At 47.8% G+C, this 22,321-nt stretch overlaps 1 protein-coding gene across 1 annotated transcript; it reads right to left on the bottom strand.

Moving 5' to 3' along the window:
- Positions 1-957: 957 nt before the first annotated feature.
- On the bottom strand, positions 958-2,046 carry LOC123134140 (uncharacterized). The gene has a single exon (XM_044553462.1). It carries the CDS (start codon positions 1,507-1,509, stop codon positions 1,198-1,200), a length of 312 nt encoding a protein of 103 aa, XP_044409397.1. The 5' UTR covers positions 1,510-2,046; the 3' UTR covers positions 958-1,197.
- Positions 2,047-22,321: the final 20,275 nt, after the last annotated feature.

Raw genomic sequence — 22,321 nt, 5'->3', positions numbered from 1 at the left:
TTTGTCTTCCCCACACAACCTCCATCATCATATTCTATTCCACCCATAGTGCTATATCCATGGCTTACGCTCATGTATTGCGTGAGAGTAGAAAAAAGCTGAAGCGCGTTAAAAACTATGAACCAATTGATTGGCTGAAACCGGGGTTGTGCATGATGGGAGTATTTTGTGTGACAAAAATGAAACATAGCCTAACTATATGATTTTGTAGGGATAAGCTTTCTTTGGCCATGATATTTTGAGAAGACATGATTGCTTTGTTAGTATGTTTGAAGTATTATTACTCTTATGTCAATATGAACTTTTATCTTGAATTATTTGGATCTGAACATTCATGCCACAATAAAGAAAGTTACATTGAGAATTATGCTAGGTAGCATTCCACATCAAAAATTCTGTTTTTATCATTTACCTACTCGAGGACGAGCAGGAATTAAGTTTGGGGATGCTTGATACGTCTGCAACGTATCTATAATTTTTTATTGTTCCATGCTATTATATTACCTGTTTTGGATGTTTATAGACTTTACTATACACTTTTATATTATTTTTGGAAGCTCCGATCAGTGAGGAAGCTCTCTGTTCAGTGAGGAAGCTCCGATCAGTGGGCAGTAGCCACCTGAAGCTTTCTGTTGCCATGCTGAATTCATCAGCCCCGTGTACATCAAATTTAGAGTTAACCGAATTTAGCCTTTCAGAACTAGAGATTCGCTGCAGTAGTTCCCCAGAAAGAGTCGGTCATACAAGTGGTCTGACTCTGACAGAACAACGTGACTGTAGACATTCTCAGTGCTCACCTTTCATCAGAAAGAGAAAAAAAAGAAAGATAAGATAGGGACAAATGTTTATTTCCCTTAAAAGTTCTAGAAGGAAATAAAATGAAATCGGAGCGTCAAAAGAACAAAGAACGAAACCAAAGGGTACAAAAAAAGGAAGAGATGAATCTTTGTTGACATGTAGAGTAAATTGCAGTGACCTTCAGAAGTTGAGATTAACCGAGAATGCTACAGTACATAACGTAGGCTAAGAGAAGCCAATCGGCATGGCATCTCTACTCTCTAGTAGTGGTGGTGGACTGGTGGCGGTGGTGGTGGTGACCTTTACGTACATCCAAGATACATCACTCTAATACTCTACTAGCTATACACCATACACAGCTAGTTATACGCAACCCCAATCGTACGTCCTTACACAATCCTACGCGTAGATGGCATAGCGCATGCTCTCGCGCACCATGAGGTGGCTGACCTCGTCGGCCCGTGGCCGCCATACGCTCGCCGCCCAGGCTTCCTCCGTCGGCAGGTCCTCGCCGTCGAAGCGGACGGCGCACGCTAGTGCCAGGAGCGCCCTGGCCAGGGCGCCGCCCACGCTCGGCGCCACCGCCGCGGCAGCGCCGGCATTGCCGAGGCCGAGCGCGCTCTCGTCCACCACCCGCGCCGTAGACCTCCTCCCCCTGCGCCGCCGCCACCGCAGGCCCTGCCGGACGAGCGCCACCACGTCGCCCCACATGTCGACCGCCGGCAAGAAGCTAGACACGGGCGGCACAGCAGTATGGAATGTACTGATCACACGTACGTACGTGCGCGGCCTGTCCTCGAACTCTCACCACCAGAGCTTGGCGGGGACACGGCAGCCGAAGCACATCCTTACGTGCACGCACACTCTTGTGGATCACACGGCTCGCACCACGCCCATGGATCCTCCCGTGCTTGGAGCGACCAGCTGCGTCGTCCACACACACAGCATCTCGGTGGGGGTTGTGGCAGATCACAGGTATGGTATATATGCGCGCTGGTCCGAGGGAACTAGAAGGGAGCAGAGGTGGGAGATGGTGGAAGCACGCAGGGATCACGATGGTTTATATGGAGGGAGGAAGAGGAGACAGGCGGAAGAAGATGATGGTGGTGGGGAGAGGGGAGCACTCAACGGCACGTACTAGTGGGGGTGGATTCCGCTGTGCGCCTCTGTGGTGCTGGTGGTGCTTGTTTCTTTCCTTCACCGTGTGCGAGTGTGACGGGGAGACGCAAGCCAAACCCAAACTAACGCTGTGCTCTGTGCATGGAAGCAATTCCCCCCCTTCTTTCTTAGAGATAAATGTTTCCTATATACTGTAGATGTTGTTTGCTTACGGCATAATAACGTCACCGGTGTTTTCCTATAAACTTCGTTCGCAAGTCGACTAAGGAAAGCCTTCCTCCCCTCAATCTTCACCGGCGAGTTTATGGATTCGCCTCCACTCCGCCTGCCGCTCTGGCGGCGGTGGCGGGAAGGAGATTTCTGGTGCCTCGAATCCGGCTAGTAGATAGGTAGCGGTTTAGTCCTCACAGGGACGCGTTTGGACGGATGGCGGCACTTCCTCTCCGAGTCAGTCTTCCGGATTTCGGTCCTCCTCAAGTTCGTCCGCTGGGACGGATTAGACGAAGTTTCGGCATAGATTCATGCCAGCTCCTCAGGTCGGTGAGGTTAGGGTTTCTCGTCGTGCATACACAACGGCGATATTTGGTGTCAGTTTCTTCAGATCTATTCAAGGATTCAAAGGCGACGTGTGCGGCTCTGGGGCGCTGGTCCTTAAGGGCACGTGCACGAAGACTTCCCGACTATCATTGACAAGGTCAGGCCGGCTCCGGTACGGACGCAGTGACAATGGTGCGTTGGCTGCTCGTTCCGGCGGCAGCAATGGTCACTCAGTGGTCCATGAACCTTGATGTAATTTTTATTATGTTTGAGGTGTTTTATACTTCCGATGAATCTTTATAATAGATTTGATTCGTCAAAAAGAAAGAAAAACGTATAACTCCATCCTCCGGACTAGAGTGGGAAATATATGAGTAAATCACTAGCATGGCATTAACACAAATAAACGCATACTGATATTCAGTTAAGCAAGCACATACTACGCTAATTACAGAAAGATGTACGTATAACGGATAGCATGGCTAAAACAGTAGAAGCGGGATAAACGAGTTATACCCTCCAATAGGCCATGCAGAGGCCGCGGCGGCGGTGGCGGCAGCATCATCATCGGCGACCTTCGCTTCCCAAAAACTTCGCACACTTATATAGGCGCAGCCGCGTGGAGAGACGTGGGTCGAGCGATCCAACGTCTCAGATCGTGGCTCAGCTGTCAGAAAACTCTCCGTTACTGACGAGGCGGGCGGCGGAGGAAGAGTGCGCGAGGGCCTCTTCCATCAGTGGGCATTGGTCTAGGTGGCGACTCTGGCGGCCATGCGGATCAGATGACGCCATGGACATATTATCATGGGCGTCGACCCGCTGGCTCTGCCGTACTTGCCGGGGAGGGGACTGCACCGTTGGTGCAGCACCCATAGTTCGCTCGTCAGCCTTCCGTACTGGCATCTTTGACTGCCACTGAGAGGGCCCCGACAGCCGCGTCCCAACGTTGTTGGCGAAACCCACGAGGCTCTGGATGGTGTCAACCCACTCATCCATCTTCTTCGGAGCCGGAGGAAAGTTCAACAATAGCTCCACCCGCGCCAGCACCTCCGCCGGTGACGTGGGCATGACTGGGCACAAGGATTGAGAGGTGGGTCGACTTCTACACGAGGCAGAAGGAGCTCGATCTCTGTCCTACTGACACGGTCGATGCTCGCCATCAGTTTGATGTGGCGGGCAGGCCATGTGTACCATGAGAATGGTGCACATGCTCCTTACCCGGCGGTTGGCCAGGGTTGACATCATTGCGGGGAAGCATCTCGTGTCCATCTTGCGATGGCCTCGGCGCGCGTCCCGCCACTCCGTCCTTCTTGGACCCTGCGGCGTCGTCCTTGGACATAGCCGCATTGACCTTGTGAACCGCGGCGCCGCCTTTCGACGTAGCAACACGTGGGTCGTGGCTTCCGGCGGAGCAAGTACGACTCTTGTCGCCGGAAGGGGTGGGGAGCGCTCGCCACCGGTCCCGCCCGCCGGAGGCGTCTAGACCGGCATCTTGGAGCCCGTGTTGGGGAACGTTGCAGAAAACAAAAATTTTCCTACTCGTTTCACCAAGATCATCTAGGAGTTCATATAGCAACGAGTGATTAGATGCATCTACATACCTTTGTAGATCGCGAGCGGAAGCGTTCAAAAGAACGGTGATGATGTAGTCGTACTCGACGTGATCCAAATCACCGATGACCAGCGCCGAACGGACGGCACCTCCGCGTTCAACACACGTACGGAACAACCACGTCTCCTCCTTCTTGATCCAGCAAGGGAGGGAGGAGAGGTTGAGGGAGATGGCACCAGCAGCAGCACGACGGCGTGGTGTTGATGGAGCTGCAGTACTCCGGCAGAGCTTCGCTAAGCACTATGGAGGTTGAGGAGGTGTTGGGGAGGGAGAAGGAGGCAACCAAAGGCCGAGGCGTTCAGGTATGAAGTCCCTCCTCTCCCCCACTATATATAGGGGTGCCAAGGGGGGTGGCCGGCCCTAGGAGATCCAATCTCCTAGGGGGTGCGGCGGCCAAGGGGGGTTTCCCTCCCCCCCAAGGCACCTAGGAGGTGCCTTCCCCTCCTAGGACTCTTCCCCTTTCAAACCCTAGGCGCATGGGCCTATGTGGGGCTGGTGCCCTTGGCCCATTAGGCCAAGGCGCACCCCCTACAGCCCATGTGGCCGCCCGGGACAGGTGGACCCACCCGGTGGACCCCCGGGACCCTTCCGGTGGTCCCGGTACAATACCGATAACCCCGAAACTTGTCCCGATGCCCGAAACAGGACTTCCCATATATAAATCTTTACCTCCGGACCATTCCGGAACTCCTCGTGATGTCCGGGATCTCATCCGGGACTCCGAACAACATTCGGGTTACTGCATATACATATCCCTACAACCCTAGCGTAACTGAACCTTAAGTGTGTAGACCCTACGGGTTCGAGAGACAAGCAGACATGACCGAGACGACTCTCCGGTCAATAACCAACAGCGGGATCTGGATACCCATGTTGGCTCCCACATGCTCCACGATGATCTCATCGGATGAACCACGATGTCGAGGATTCAATCAACCCCGTACGCTATTCCCTTTGTCTATCGATATGTTACTTGCCCGAGATTCGATCGTCGGTATCCCAATACCTCGTTCAATCTCGTTACCGGCAAGTCACTTTACTCGTACCGTAATGCATGATCCCGTGACCAGACACTTGGTCACTCTGAGCTCATTATGATGATGCATTACCGAGTGGGCCCAGTGATACCTCTCCGTCATACGGAGTGACAAATCCCAGTCTTGATCCATGTCACCCAACAGACACTTTCGGAGATACCCGTAGTCTACCTTTATAGTCACCCAGTTACGTTGTGACGTTTGGCATACCCAAAGCACTCCTACGGTATCCGGGAGTTACACGATCTCATGGTCTAAGGAAAAGATACTTTGACATTGCAAAACTCTAGCAAACGAACTATACGATCTTGTGCTATGTTTAGGATTGGGTCTCGTCCATCACATCATTCTCCCAATGATGTGATCTCGTTATCAATGACATCCAGTGTCCATAGTCAGGAAACCATGACTATCTGTTGATCAACGAGCTAGTCAACTAGAGGCTCACTAGGGACATGTTGGTGTCTGTTATTCACACATGCATTACGATTTCCGGATAACACAATTATAGCATGAATAAAGACAATTATCATGAACAAGGAAATATAATAATAATGCTTTTATTATTGCCTCTAGGGCATATTTCCAACAGTCTCCCACTTGCACTAGAGTCAATAATCTAGTTACATTGTGATGAATCGAACACCCATGGAATTCTGGTGTTGATCATGTTTTGCTCTAGGGAGAGGTTTAGTCTATGGATCTGCTACATTCAGGTCCGTATGTACTTTACAAATCTCTATGTCTCCATCTTGAACATTTTCACGAATGGAGTTGAAGCGACGCTTGATGTGCCTTGTCTTCTTGTGAAACCTGGGCTCCTTGGCAAGTGCAATAGCTCCAGAGTTGTCACAGAAGAGCTTGATCGGCCCCGACGCATTGGGTATGACTCCTAGGTCGGTGATGAACTCCTTCACCCATATTGCTTCATGTGCTGCCTCCGAGGCTGCCATGTACTCCGCTTCACATGTAGATCCCGCCACGACGCTTTGCTTGCAACTGCACCAGCTCACTGCCCCACCATTCAAAATATACACGTATCCGGTTTGTGACTTAGAGTCATCCAGATCTGTGTCGAAGCTAGCGTCGACGTAACCCTTTACGACGAGCTCTTCGTCACCTCCATAAACGAGAAACATTTCCTTAGTCCTTTTTAGGTACTTCAGGATATTCTTGACCGCTGTCCAGTGTTCCTTGCCGGGATTACTTTGGTACCTTCCTACCAAACTTACGGCAAGGTTTACATCAGGTCTGGTACACAGCATGGCATACATAATAGAACCTATGGCTGAGGCATAGGGGATGACGCTCATCTCTTCTATATCTTCTGCCGTGGTCGGACATTGAGCTGAGCTCAATTTCATACCTTGCAACACAGGCAAGAACCCCTTCTTGGATTGATCCATATTGAACTTCTTCAATATCTTATCAAGGTATGTGCTTTGTGAAAGACCTATGAGGCGTCTTGATCTATCTCTATAGATTTTGATGCCTAATATATAAGCAGCTTCTCCAAGGTCCTTCATTGAAAAACTTTTATTCAAGTAGGCCTTGATGCTGTCCAAGAGTTCTATATCATTTCCCATCAAAAGTATGTCATCTACATATAATATGAGAAATGCTACAGAGCTCCCACTCACTTTCTTGTAAATGCAGGCTTCTCCATAAGTCTGTGTAAACCCAAACGCTTTGATCATCTCATCAAAGCGAATGTTCCAACTCCGAGATGCTTGCACCAGCCCATGAATCGAGCGTTGGAGCTTGCACACTTTGTCAGCATTCTTAGGATCGACAAAACCTTCCGGCTGCATCATATACAATTCTTCCTTAAGGAAACCATTAAGGAATGCCGTTTTGACGTCCATTTGCCATATTTCGTAATCATAGAATGCGGCAATTGCTAACATGATTCGGACAGACTTCAGCTTCGCTACCGGTGAGAAAGTCTCATCGTAGTCAACCCCTTGAACTTGTCGATAACCCTTAGCGACAAGCCGAGCTTTATAGATGGTCACATTACCAGCCGCGTATGTCTTCCTCTTAAAGATCCATTTATTTTCTATGGCTCGCCGCTCAACGGGCAAGTCAGTCAAAGTCCATACTTTGTTTTCATACATGGATCCTATCTCGGATTTCATGTCTTCCAGCCATTTGTCGGAATCCAGTCCCGCCATCGCTTCTTCATAGTTCGAAGGTTCATCGTTGTCTAACAACATGATTTCCAAGACAGGGTTGCCGTACCACTCTGGTGCGGAACGTGTCCTTGTGGACCTTCGGATTTCAGTAGGGGCTTGATCAGAAGTATCTTGATCATTTTCATTAACTTCCTCTCTAGTCGGTGCAGGCACCTCAGGAACATTTTCTTGAGTTGCGCCATTTTCCGGTTCAAGAGGCAATACTTCATAAAGCTCTACTTTCCTCCCACTTACTTCTTTCGAGAGAAACTCTTTCTCCAGAAAGGACCCATTCTTTGGCAACAAAGATCTTGCCTTCGGATCTGAGGTAGAAGGTGTACCCAATAGTTTCTTTTGGGTACCCTATGAAGACGCATTTTTCCGATTTGGGTTCGAGCTTTTCAGGTTGAAGTTTCTTGACATAAGCATCGCATCCCCAAACTTTTAGAAACGACAGCTTAGGTTTCTTCCCAAACCATAATTCATACGGTGTCGTCTCAACGGATTTCGACGGAGCCCTATTTAAAGTGAATGCGGCAGTCTCTAAAGCATAGCCCCAAAAAGAAAGCGGTAAATCGGTAAGAGACATCATAGATCGCACCATATCTAACAGAGTGCGATTACGACGTTCGGACACACCATTACGCTGAGGTGTTCCAGGCGGCGTGAGTTGTGAAACTATTCCACATTTTCTTAAGTGTGCCCCAAACTCGTGACTCAAGTATTCTCCTCCACGATCTGATCGTAGAAACTTGATTTTCCTGTCACGTTGATTTTCAACCTCACTCTGAAATTCCTTGAACTTTTCAAAGGTTTCAGACTTGTGTTTCATTAAGTAGATATACCCATACCTACTTAAATCATCAGTGAGGGTGAGAACATAACGATAGCCACCGCGAGCCTCAACACTCATCGGACCGCACACATCAGTATGTATGATTTCCAATAAGTCGGTTGCTCGCTCCATTGTTCCTGAGAACGGAGTCTTGGTCATTTTACCCATAAGGCATGGTTCGCACGTGTCAAATGATTCATAATCAAGAGACTCTAAAAGTCCATCAGCATGGAGCTTCTTCATGCGTTTAACACCTATGTGACCAAGGCGGCAGTGCCACAAGTATGTGGGACTATCATTATCAACCTTACTTCTTTTGGTACTCACATTATGAATATGTGTAGCATCACGTTCGAGATTCATAAGGAATAAACCATTCACCATAGGAGCATGACCATAAAACATATCTCTCATAAAAATGGAACAACCATTATTCTCAGATTTAAAAGAGTAGCCATCTCGAATTAAACGAGATCCCGATACAATGTTCATGCTCAAAGCTGGCACTAAATAACAATTATTAAGGTTTAAAACTAATCCCGAAGGGAGATGCAGAGGTAGCGTGCCGACGGCGATCACATTGACCTTGGAACCATTCCCGACGCGCATCGTCACCTCGTCCTTTGCCAGTTTCCGCTTATTCCGCAGCCCCTGCTTTGAGTTACAAATGTGAGCAACTGCACCGGTATCAAATACCCAGGAGCTACTACGGGCACTAGTAAGGTACACATCAATTACATGTATATCACATATACCTTTTGTTTTGCCGGCCTTCTTATCCGCTAAGTACTTAGGGCAGTTCCGCTTCCAGTGACCGCTTCCCTTGCAATAAAAGCACTCAGTCTCGGGCTTGGGTCCATTCTTTGGCTTCTTCCCAGCAGCTTGCTTGCCGGGCGCGGCAACCTCCTTGCCGTCCTTCTTGAAGTTCTTTTTACCCTTGCCTTTCTTGAACTTAGTGGTTTTATTGACCATCAACACTTGATGTTCCTTTCTGACTTCTACCTCTGCTGATTTCAGCATAGCAAATACTTCAGGAATGGTCTTTTCCATCCCCTGCATATTGAAGTTCATCACAAAGCTCTTGTAGCTTGGTGGAAGCGACTGGAGGATTCTGTCAATGACCGCATCATCCGGGAGATTAACTCCCAGCTGAGTCAAGCGGTTATGCAACCCAGACATAGTGAGTATGTGCTCACTGACAGAACTGTTTTCCTCCATCTTACAGCTAAAGAATTTGTCGGAGACTTCATATCTCTCGACCCGGGCATGAGCTTGGAAAACCATTTTCAGCTCTTCGAACATCTCATATGCTCCATGTCTCTCAAAACGCTTTTGGAGCCCCGGCTCTAGGCTGTAAAGCATGCCGCACTGAACGAGGGAGTAGTCATCGAAACGTGCCTGCCAAGCGTTCATAACATCTTGTTCTGCAGGGAGAACGGGTGCGTCACCAAGCGGTGCTTGTAGGACATAATCTTTCTTGGCAGCTATGAGGATGATCCTCAGGTTCCGGACCCAGTCCGTATAGTTGCTGCCATCGTCTTTCAGCTTAGTTTTCTCTAGGAACGCGTTGAAGTTGAGGACTACGTTGGCCATTTGATCTACAAGACATATTGCAAAGATTTTAGACTAAGTTCATGATAATTAAGTTCAACTAATCAAATTATTAGTGAACTCCCACTTAGATTAGACATCCCTCTGGTCATCTAAGTATTACATGATCCGAGTTAAACTAGACCGTGTCCGATCATCACGTGAGACGGACTAGTCAACATCGGTGAACATCTTCATGTTGATCGTATCTTCTATACGACTCATGCTCGACCTTTCGGTCTTCTGTGTTCCGAGGCCATGTCTGTACATGCTAGGCTCGTCAAGTCAACCTAAGTGTTTGCATGTGTAAATCTGTCTTACACCCGTTGTATGTGAACGTCTGAATAAAACACCCGATCATCACGTGGTGTTTTGAAACAGCGAACTGTCGCAACGGTGCACAGTTAGGGGGAACACTTCTTGAAATTATTGTGAGGGATCATCTTATTTACTACCGTCGTTCTAAGTAAACAAGATGCAAAACATGATAAACATCACATGCAATCAAATAATAAACGTGACATGATATGGCCAATATCACATAGCTCCTTTGATCTCCATCTTGGGGCTCCATGATCATCTTGTCACCGGCTTGACACCATGATCTCCATCATCATGATCTCCATCATCGTGTCTCCATGAAGTTGCTCGCCAACTATTACTTCTACTACTATGGCTAACGCGTTTAGCAATAAAGTAAAGTAATTTACATGGCGTTTCTTGATGACACGCAGGTCATATAAAAGAATAAAGACAACTCCTATGGCTCCTGCCGGTTGTCATACTCATCGACATGCAAGTCGTGAATCCTATTACAATAGCATGAACATCTCATACATCACATATAGATCATTCATCATTCATCACAACTTTGGCCATATCATATCACAAACCACTTGCTGCAAAAACAAGTTAGACGTCCTCTAATTGTTGTTGCAAGTTTTACGTGGCTGAATTAGGGTTCTAGCAAGAACGTTTTCTTACCTACGTTAAAGCCACAACGTGATTTGTCAACTTCTATTTACCCTTCATAAGGACCCTGTTCATCGATTCCGCTCCAACTAAAGTAGGAGAGACAGACACCCGCCAGCCACCTTATGCAACTAGTGCATGTTAGTCGGTGGAACCGGTCTCACGTAAGCGTACGTGTAAGGTTGGTCCGGGCCGCTTCATCCCACAATACCGCTGAAGCAAGAAAGGACTAGTAACGGCAAGAAAGTTGACAAATCTACGCCCACAACAAATTGTGTTCTACTCGCGCAAGAAGAACTACGCATAGACCTAGCTCATGATGCCACTGATGGGGAACGTTGCAGAAAACAAAAATTTTCCTACTCGTTTCACCAAGATCATCTAGGAGTTCATATAGCAACGAGTGACTAGATGCATCTACATACCTTTGTAGATCGCGAGCGAGAGCGTTCAAAAGAACGGTGATGATGTAGTCGTACTCGACGTGATCCAAATCACCGATAACCAGCGCCGAACGGACGGCACCTCCGCGTTCAACACACGTACGGAACAGCCACGTCTCCTCCTTCTTGATCCAGCAAGGGAGGGAGGAGAGGTTGAGGGAGATGGCACCAGCAGCAGCACGACGGCGTGGTGTTGATGGAGCTGCAGTACTCCGGCAGAGCTTCGCTAAGCACTATGGAGGTTGAGGAGGTGTTGGGGAGGGAGAAGGAGGCAACCAAAGGCCGAGGCGTTCAGGTATGAAGTCCCTCCTATCCCCCACTATATATAGGGGTGCCAAGGGGGGTGGCCGGCCCTAGGAGATCCAATCTCCTAGGGGGTGCGGCGGCCAAGGGGGGTTTCCCTCCCCCCAAGGCACCTAGGAGGTGCCTTCCCCTCCTAGGACTCTTCCCCTTTCAAACCCTAGGCGCATGGGCCTATGTGGGGCTGGTGCCCTTGGCCCATTAGGCCAAGGCGCACCCCCTACAGCCCATGTGGCCCCCCGGGACAGGTGGACCCACCAGGTGGACCCCCGGGACCCTTCCGGTGGTCCCGGTACAATACCGATAACCCCGAAACTTGTCCCGATGCCCGAAACAGGACTTCCCATATATAAATCTTTACCTCCGGACCATTCCGGAACTCCTCGTGACGTCCGGGATCTCATCTGGGACTCCGAACAACATTCGGGTTACTGCATATACATATCCCTACAACCCTAGCGTAACTGAACCTTAAGTGTGTAGACCCTACGGGTTCGAGAGACAAGCAGACATGACCGAGACGACTCTCCGGTCAATAACCAACAGCGGGATCTGGATACCCATGTTGGCTCCCACATGCTCCACGATGATCTCATCGGATGAACCACGATGTCGAGGATTCAATCAACCCCGTACGCTATTCCCTTTGTCTATCGATATGTTACTTGCCCGAGATTCGATCGTCGGTATCCCAATACCTCGTTCAATCTCGTTACCGGCAAGTCACTTTACTCGTACCGTAATGCATGATCCCGTGACCAGACACTTGGTCACTCTGAGCTCATTATGATGATGCATTACCGAGTGGGCCCAGTGATACCTCTCCGTCATACGGAGTGACAAATCCCAGTCTTGATCCATGTCACCCAACAGACACTTTCGGAGATACCCGTAGTCTACCTTTATAGTCACCCAGTTACGTTGTGACGTTTGGCATACCCAAAGCACTCCTACGGTATCCGGGAGTTACACGATCTCATGGTCTAAGGAAAAGATACTTTGACATTGCAAAACTCTAGCAAACGAACTATACAATCTTGTGCTATGTTTAGGATTGGGTCTCGTCCATCACATCATTCTCCCAATGATGTGATCTCGTTATCAATGACATCCAGTGTCCATAGTCAGGAAACCATGACTATCTGTTGATCAACGAGCTAGTCAACTAGAGGCTCACTAGGGACATGTTGGTGTCTGTTATTCACACATGCATTACGATTTCCGGATAACACAATTATAGCATGAATAAAGACAATTATCATGAACAAGGAAATATAATAATAATGCTTTTATTATTGCCTCTAGGGCATATTTCCAACAGCCCGACGGTGGGACCCGACGGTGAACCCACCGTCGCGTTCTTCTTCTTCGACGCCATGGATGAAGAAGATGGTGAAACTGGCACGAAGACTGCTGGGGTGGATCCGCACAAGCGATCCCCCTACCTGGCGCGCTTAAGATGTCGGAGTACGACGATCTATGGGACCAGCGAGGATCCCTTTGCTGTTCGGCTTAGGAGATCGACGAGCACGGAGAGCAAATCCAAGAGTACACGCGCGAGGTTTTCTCAGGTTTGGGCCGCCGTGGAGGCGTAAAACCCTACTCCTATCTTTGGGTGGTTTGACTTGGGGATCAAGTTACCAGTGCAGCTTGCCGAAAATGTGTGAGCCAGGTGCAGCTACTGTGTAAGAGTGAGCAGGGTGTCGACCCGTGCCAAGGTAGCCATGGGCCTCCTTTTATAGACAAAAAGGGGTCACCACGGTGGCAATATGGTCATTACATGTATGTGAATAGTAGTCTCGATGCTATCCAACCTAATCCTGCGAGACTAGGACAAGGGCATTTAATGAGCCATGAACCAATAGCAATCCTTTGGCAAAAGGTGTCTCTCCTTCTGTGTCATCGACGTGGATGAGCCTATCTCATCGACACGTCCACTAGGCGGGTGTCAATAAAGTTGATCTGCATGCGATGTGCTGACACACGTTCTGATGATCCTCCCCAAGTCGCTCACCCGCTTGACACATAATCTTGACAAGCCATCAGCTGGTCGATGAGGTGGAGCGATCGAGAAGCGAGAAGGGGGAAGCTTTTCGGCAAGGAGCTTGCCAGTGCAGGGCTTGCCAGCAACTGGAGTCTTGACCTTCAGTACTAACTTAGTACTTCTCGATCACCTGTTTGGAGGTTTTCTTCACGGTTTTGGTGGCCAAGCGTTGAGGCTTGGGTCAAGTTATCCTCCGGCAAAGCCTTGCCGTCCGGAGGGCTGCAACTGGCTGTGCACAAATCTAAGGTACTAAGGGACTCCTAATTTAGTACAGCGACACTGAACTAAATATACATGTTACCTGGCATTTTGTAATGGACCCTAAGGAGACTAACAATCCTTAGTATTTTATTTTTAGGCTCTAGGAACTTCACAAGCCCTAGGGCTCTTTGCAGATTTTAGTACTACCGTAGAAAATAATTGGTGAAGTAGACAAAGCAACGTAAAGTTAGATTGTGTCCTCGTCCTTTCTTTTTTTTCCCGCAAAAAAAAGAAAGGAACAAACCGACCTTCCACACATCGATGTATTTTTATTATTCTCGGGGACGTTTGTACTGCTGGTTTGATCAATAGAATTGATGCATTTTCGTAAAGAAAAAAGGAGAGTATTTGCCAAAAAAAAAATACATTGGCTTCCCCGGCATGGCACGATCGGTCTTCGTCACATAAGCAGAGCCTAACACGAATTGGTAAAGTACTAGCCATACATTCTCAAACAGCGGCTTAGATTTGACATGATCCCTTCAGGAATAAAATTTCTCCAAGATCTCGACAAATGCAAAATGGATGGATGATTGCCTCCTGTTAATATTTGAAGAAACAAGAAGAAAACAAAAGGTGGCAACTGGAATCACTTTAGCTTATGCAGTAGAAACATGTAGTCGACAGGAATTTCTCCAAAGGCGTTAGAACAGGAGCTCTCTAATATGAAACTCTCTAATATTACTGGAGTACAAGATGCTGAAATTTGGGATGGGCTTTAGGCCCATATAACAATTTCTGAAAAATATCTAAGGCCCATGTGGGTTTATTGGCCCTAGGTGTGGTGGAAAGCTTTTGCTTAAAAAGAAAAGGTGTAGTAGGAAGTTTAATCCCACCCGCTAGTAGAGAAAGAGTTGTACCTCTTTATAAGGGATGTTCTTTCACATGCTATTGGAGCTTGAGAATGGAAGAGGCCCTCGCGCACTCCTTGTGACGCCCCCGATTCAATCGTACACTAATCATGCACGCAAATGTGTACGATCAAGATCAGGGACTCACGGGAAGATATCACAACACAACTCTACAAATAAAATAAGTCATACAAGCATCATAATACAAGCCAGGGGCCTCGAGGGCTCGAATACAAGTGCTCGATCATAGACGAGTCAGCGGAAGCAACAATATCTGAGTACAGACATAAGTTAAACAGGGTGCCATAAGATGGCTAGCACAAACTGGGATACAGATCGAAAGAGGAGCAGGCCTCCTGCCTGGGATCCTCCTAGGTCACTCCTGGTCGTCATCAGCGGGCAACACGTAGTAGTAGGCACCTCCGGTGTAGTAGGGGTCGTCGTCGACGGTGGCGTCTGGCTCCTGGACTCCAGCATCTGGTTGCGACAACCAGGTAGAAGGGAAAGGGGAAAAGAGGGAGAAAAGCAACCGTGAGTACTCATCCAAAGTACTCGCAAGCAAGGAGCTACACTACATATGCATGGGTATATGTGTAAGGAGGCCATATCGGTGGACTGAACTGCAGAATGCCAGAATAAGAGGGGGATAGCTAATCCTGTCGAAGACTACGCTTCTGGTAGCCTTCGTCTTGCAGCATATAGAAGAGAGTATATTGTAGTCCTCCAAGTAGCATCTCCAAGCAGCATCTCCAGTAGCATCGCATAGCATAATCCTACCCGGCGATCCTCTCCTCGTCGCCCTGCGGAAAAGCGATCACCGGGTTGTCTGTGGAACTTGGAAGGGTGTGTTTTATTAAGTATCCGGTTCTAGTTGTCATAAGGTCAAGGTACAACTCCAAGTCGTCCTGTTACCGAAGATCACGGCTATTCGAATAGATTAACTTCCCTGCAGGGGTGCACCACATAACCCAACACGCTCGATCCCATTTGGCCGGACACACTTTCCTGGGTCATGCCCGGCCTCGGAAGATCAACACGTCGCAGCCCCACCTAGGCAAAACAGAGAGGCCAGCACGCCGGTCTAAACCTAAGCGCACAGGGGTCTGGGCCCATCGCCCATAGCACACCTGCACGTTGCGAGGGCGGCCGGAAGCAGACCTAGCCTAGAGGCGTTCCAGTCCAATCCGGCGCGCGCCGCTCCGTCGCTGACGTCTGAAGTGCTTCGGCTGATACCACGACGTCGGGATACCCATAACTACTCCCACGTAGATGGTTAGTGCGTATAGGCTCGTAGCCGACTCAGATCAAATACCAAGATCTCGTTAAGCGTGTTAAGTATCCGCGAACGCCGAACAGGGCCAGGCCCACCTGTCTCCTAGGTGGACTCAACCTGCCCTGTCGCTCCGCCACAAAGTAACAGTCGAGGGCCGTCGGGAACCCAGGCCCACCTCTACCGGGATGGAGCCACCTGTCCTTTCAGCCCCCATCTCCAAACAGTATCACCAGTAATGTAACAGTGTAAAGTATATAGTATATGCCCGTGATCACCTCCCGAAGTGATCACAGCCCAGTAGTATAGCATGGCAGACGGACAAGAGTGTAGGGTCACTGATGGAACACTAGCATCCTATACTAAGCATTTAGGATTGCGGGTAAGGTATCAATGACTGTAGCAGCAATGACAGGCTATGCATCAGAATAGGATTAACGGAAAGCAGTAACATGCTACACTACTCTAATGCAAGCAGTATAGAGAAGAGTAGGCGATATCTGGTGATCAAGGGGGGGGGCTTGCCTGGTTGCTCTGGCAAGAGAGAGGGGTCGTCAACTCTGTAGTCGAACTGGTCAGCAGCAGCGTCGGTCTCGTAGTCTACCGGAGAGAAGAGGGGGAAGAAATAATGAATACAGAGCAAACAAAGCACCACAAAAATATCTCAAGGCAATACGCGGTGTTCGGTGTGCCCTAACGCGGTAGTAGGTGATACCGGTGAAGGGGGGAAAACATCCGGGAAAGTATTCCCGGTGTTTCGTGTTTTCGGGCAGAGGAGCCGGAGGGGGAAAGTTGCGGGTTCGATAGGTTAGGGGGGTGTGGCGGACGAACGGACCGCGTATCCGGATTCGTCTCGTCGTTCTGAACAACTTTCATGTTGAAAATATTTAAATCCGAGTTACGGATTAAAAGATATGATTTTCTAAAGATTTTATTAATTTCTGGAATTTAATTATTTATTTAATTAATTCAAAAAAATGTATTTATGACGTCAGCATGATGTCATGCTGACGTCAGCAGTCAACAGGGGTTGACTGAGTCAACCCTGACAGGTGGGTCCCGTTCGTCATACACTGTTAACTAATTAACCTAATTAAGTTTAATTAACAGTAGTTAATTAGGTTAATTAGTTATTAGGTTAATTAACCAGGATTAATTAGATTAATTATTTACTTAACAGTTAATTAGGTTAATTAGTGATTAGGTTAATTAATCTTAATTAGTTAAACTAAACAAGATTAGATAAGTTAATTAATTAGTTAATTAATTAATTAATTAGTTAATTTATTTATTTATTTATTTATTATATATATATATATATAATTCTTTTAATTCTTTTTTTTTAATCGTTCTGGGGCTGGGGGCCCATCTGTCATAGGCCCAGGGCCTAACGGGCGTGCGGTTGCCGCGGGTGCGGGCGCTGGGCATCGGCGCCCGACTGGGCGAGCGCCCAGATCGGCAGGCAGGGGGGCAGCCATGGGCGTGGCGAGGCCAGTGGCCGGCCGGCGTGGGAGGGAAACGGAGTGCGGGGCCGCAACGAGCAGGCCCGCGGGCGGCAGGGGAGCCGGGGCGCGGTGGCGCACTAGCAACAAGGGGACGACGCAGCGACAACGGCAACGCAACGGCAGGAGCAGCAGTAGCTAAGCATGAGCAGCCGTAACAGGAAGTAAGAGCAGCAGCGGCACCATGGGGGGGGATATGCGAGGTGCTCACATCGAGCAGTAGAGGAGCTTGGGGAGGCCGGAACGGGTCGTGGTGGTCGTGGCCGGCGGCCTGCCGGCGTTGGAGGGCGTCGGAGCGGGGCGACTCGCTGGGAGCGGCTGCGACCGGGTTCAGTGCGCGCAGGCAGGACCCTGCCGGCATGGTCCGACGATGGGGTGGACTCGACGAGGGGTGCCAGCCTGGTGGCGGGGATGGGAGGCGCCCGCCGAGGTGGGCAGCGGGGCGCTGCCCCAATCCAGTCGAGGGAGGTGAGAGGAGGGGCGCGGAGGAGTCCGGGAGGGGCGGCGGCCTTAGCGAAGCGGCGGCGAGGGGGCACCGTTGCGCCCCGATCCGGATCGGGAGGGAGCGAGAGGAGCGAGGCGTGAGGGGAGAGTGGAGGGGTCGATCCCGATCCAGGGGGAATCGGGGGAGGAGGCGAGGGGGAGTGGTGGTGGATCGGGCTAGGGTTTCCGGTTGCGAGGGGATAAGGGAGTGAGTGGGGGGGGGCGGGCCAAGTGGGCCGGCTGGGCGGCCTGGCTAGCCCCGTGGCCAGCTGGGCCCAGGCCCAGCGAGGGGTGGGGCTTTTATTTTCCTTTTGTTGTTGTTTTCTCATTTTCTTTCTGTTTTATTTTAGTTGCACTATATTTTTGGTTTAGTAAAATATGAAAATAGCTCTAAAAGTAGAGTGTCAAATTAATCCACTATTCTAAGAAGTTTTACCCCAGAATAAAAATAGTTTAGTATTTGGTAAAATATATTAGGAGTATAACTAATTGTTTTTGATGTTGTTTTAATCACTTTAGGGTATTTAAATATTTTATAAAGATGTTGTTACTCCACCAATAATATCCATGATTTATTTGCCACATTAAGCACATTTTAGTTTTGACTTTTGAAAACTTTAATTGTTTGACTCGATTTTAAATTTGAATTCGAACCGTTTCTGAACCATCGCGAGATTAGTAACAGTAACCGAGGTGATGTGGCATCATTAGCGTGGAATTATTGTAGCCTAATCATCCGGGCGTCACAATTCTCCTCCACTACAAGAAATCTCGTCCCGAGATTTAAGAGGGGGACTAACGGGAAAATTCAGGTTACGAAATTCTAACGGTTCTTCTCAGTCTTGGTTGCTCTTCTCGAAGAGGCCGGTCCAATATATTGATGTCTTTATTCCTATGCTTCAATCATCATGATGAAGTCGGCTTCCTTTCTTCGAGAACTCAATCGTACTTACGAAAGAATAAAGGGTGGGTATATTCCGGGAGAACGGACCTCTACAAGGTTGACTATCTGGTAGTTAACATCGGGGAAGGTAGCGGAAAGTAACTCTCGAACTAAAACTTAAGAAAATATCGAGAGTAAAGTAAGGAGGTACCATGAGAAGTTTCAAACGGGTAGGCAATCGTTCGTTGCGTGTAACAGAGTGTGAAAGGGGTTCAAAGCAACGGAAACAAGTATTGTATTTAATACCAGGATTGAGGATCACATCAGAAGGTGGCTCGCGAATTACACACGAGGCCACGCGTGAGGAATAACTTTGGGAACAGGGGGTGTACAGGAGAGTCAGGTTTCGATCCTGTGGAACTGTGGGTTATGGGCCCACCATGTGGGTTAAAAATAGGAGCGGTGACATCTCGCATGGTCACAATAGCAAGGCATGTCAGAGGGTAGCCTATCAGTTATGTCGGCACAATGTCGGTACCAGGGGCGAGGGACGAAGAGAACCATTTTCCTGCTCGTTGAACGAGGCGGACCAATAGGCAAAGTTCTCGTCCATCGGTGGTGACCGGAATGCTATCGACAATTACAACAGGGTCTTACTGACAGAGTTGTACACCGAGGTGTTTACCTAAGCAGGAGAATAATACTGCTTAGATTATATAGACCTCAAGAAAGGTTAAACCAACCAATAGAACGGAAAACAAGATTATCAGATTAAACAGAACAATGAAAAGGAAAATGTGTTTAAACACATATTTCAAGGGTATATCCCTTCCAAGGACAAGCGGAGCATGATATCCATGACAGGATAAAAAGTAGAAAAGCCTCTAGGTGAGGGGAGAGAAATTTTCATGACATTATACATACAGCGGTGTTTGGATAATTGAGCAAGAAACGTTTAGCATTGGGCTTCAAATGTTCTTGTTGAAACATCGGAGTACCATAGCCATGCTTCGAGATAGAATTGACATGGTCTTCAGGGGAAGATCAAACTTTGGAAACACGAAGGATCCATCAGGAATAACTTGTAGAATAAGTCTTACAATTTCCCCATGGATGAACGGATAACCTTGCTGAAAAGGAATCTATAGTGATAGGTCCTCCAGCCGAGGGGGGGGTGCTAGGCATGACATCATGTTACCGGGTCATCAAAGGATCAACATCATAACTATTGGAAAAAGTCCCAACCATCATATCTGACCGAGATTCAGATCCGATTGGTGTCAGGATACCTCAGACTCAGGATGTCCGAGAAGAAAAGCTGCGGCACATATCGACGAAATGACATTGTAAGATTCTCGGGAAATGAACTATGGGAGCGGGTTCCTGAAACAATAGTTCATCATTAAACCAAGGAGAGGACAAGGAGGTGTCTGGTGAACTCAACGGCAATTCGCCGAGATTCCCCAAAAGATGGATTTCCACCATTAAGTGAACAAGGAGATAACATTTGCCAAATCAAATGATATAAGGAAGTATGCTCGAGGAAAACATACACAAATAAACATTGGTTGAAATGTGCGCCCGAAATATGGGTTGGGTTGCATGACCAATGTCAGAATGGTGATTCAATTAACGAAGGACTTAGAATGAACTATCGCCCATTCACTTCAAAGCTATAGGGTTGCTAGGAGTTTAGAATTCACACGGCATAGCTCCAATGTCGGTATTCCGGTTGAAAACAATACGAGGACCAAGGAATGAACGAAGATGGCAAGAAGTATTATGATATCAAGAATTATTAAGAGGTGGTGAAATTCTCACCACATTCTTGACAAAAAGAGATGGTAATACTTCCGAGGTAAGGAAGATCAATTGCTGGACAGCAAGGAACTCAAGGTATAACACCAAACATGAACAAGCTTGTGTTGGTGGGAAGGCAATAAAGTGGTCGATGATAATACAATTCATCGAGGCAAGGATGGTATTTCTCATCATGAATCCAATTGATATCCTGGATGAGCTCAGAATGTTGACGATCTCGAAACCTTTGTCGCGAGAGTTCATGAAGATGTAATCGATCGGCGACGACATCAAGTCAAAGTAATGATGAATTGAAAGGTTATAGGAACCAAGGGTACGACACAACTCGAAACCAAGCTTGTTGTTCAAGGCGAAATGGTATGACGATGAGGATCGACGTAAGGTTAGTTCATCGTCGAAAATTGTGCTCCGAGAAGAAGGACCGGGTAGCACAGTTAAAATCATCAAGACAATGATATAGCCAAACAGGCTAGGAATGGCGTGATCGGGTACAAACTCGTACTTAAAGAAGATTACTAAGAGTTGTTGAACCGTAGTGCGGACTCGGCTCAGTTATCGGTGTCTTTGAGTGTTTAATAACTCAGAGCCCATGAAACATTGTAATCACTGAGAATGTAGTACTTGATGAAGAACTCATAAGAAGTTATGCAGTTCCAAGATAATCTCGAGATACCAGGGGGGTAATACTCGAAGACGGATCAAAGTAGAGGTTGGACCGGGGTATTGATCCACAGAAGACAAGTGCTTACACTTGCATCGAAAATGGTATTTAAAGGAGAACATGGTCGGAACCACGATTGTAAAAGGGCAGACCCCAGATATAAGATGAACTTATATCAAGGGAATAATTAGTTTTAAAAGAAGCTTCGATGAGAAGATGTACAACGTGTCCATGGGCATGAACATAAAGTTCAAGGTCGACTCCCACTTCTCCAATGTATAACCTTTCATCCACTTCTCACTTTCGAGGAAGTTGTAGTGTTGAAATTTTATCTGGCATAATACCAGGAGTGTATGACTCGTGAAAACTTTCGGGTTCACACGTTTTAGAGAAGGCATATGTTCAACCCATCAGGTTATCGTGGAAATATATACCACAAGCTTCAATAGTAGATATCACCAGCTCGAAAGCAGAGCATGGTTGAGAAAGCAGAGGATACAATTTACCAAAGGCATTATGTATCAGAGGAAAGGCTCACAAGGTTATTGAATATGAAGGGCGTTGTCAGGTAAAATCCAACAATGGATCGGGCGATCCACAACGGAGCTGATATGAGTATCGGTACTCAATCAGAGGAAGAAAGAATGCACGGGCATCATATTATAGGACAACTGAATAATTTGATGCTTAGATAACAAAGGAATTATGATTTCCAAAACAAAGGATCAGAAGCAGACGCTCTGACCAAGGATGGATAAGTTCAATAGACTTAGGGGCACAACCGACGGCAATTGATTGGTCGAGAACCAGCTCATGTTCAAAAATGACGTCTGAGCCGGAAGGAGGAATTCTAGGATCTGTTTGAGGATTGCGAGCATTCGCAACAAATCGAATCAACGGACTCAAATGATAATGACAATGGATGTCAACAAGATTACTAGACTTATGGGATTAACCATAATGCAAGTAATCAAGAATTTCAAGAGCAATAGGATGCTCAGGATTTTCGGAAGATCGAATGGTATTTCGAGGATTCGTGACATACATGCATCAACTGGGGATGAGTGGATACTCGGTAAGTGCGAGAAATTATCCGTAGGGGTATTCAGGCGACAAGGAACTGCAAGG

Source organism: Triticum aestivum, chromosome 6B, assembly GCF_018294505.1.
Source record: "Triticum aestivum cultivar Chinese Spring chromosome 6B, IWGSC CS RefSeq v2.1, whole genome shotgun sequence".
In the NCBI taxonomy this organism is placed as follows: Eukaryota; Viridiplantae; Streptophyta; class Magnoliopsida; order Poales; family Poaceae; genus Triticum; species Triticum aestivum.
Note: the sequence above shows the minus strand (reverse complement) of the source record. Positions and strands in the feature narration are given on the sequence as shown.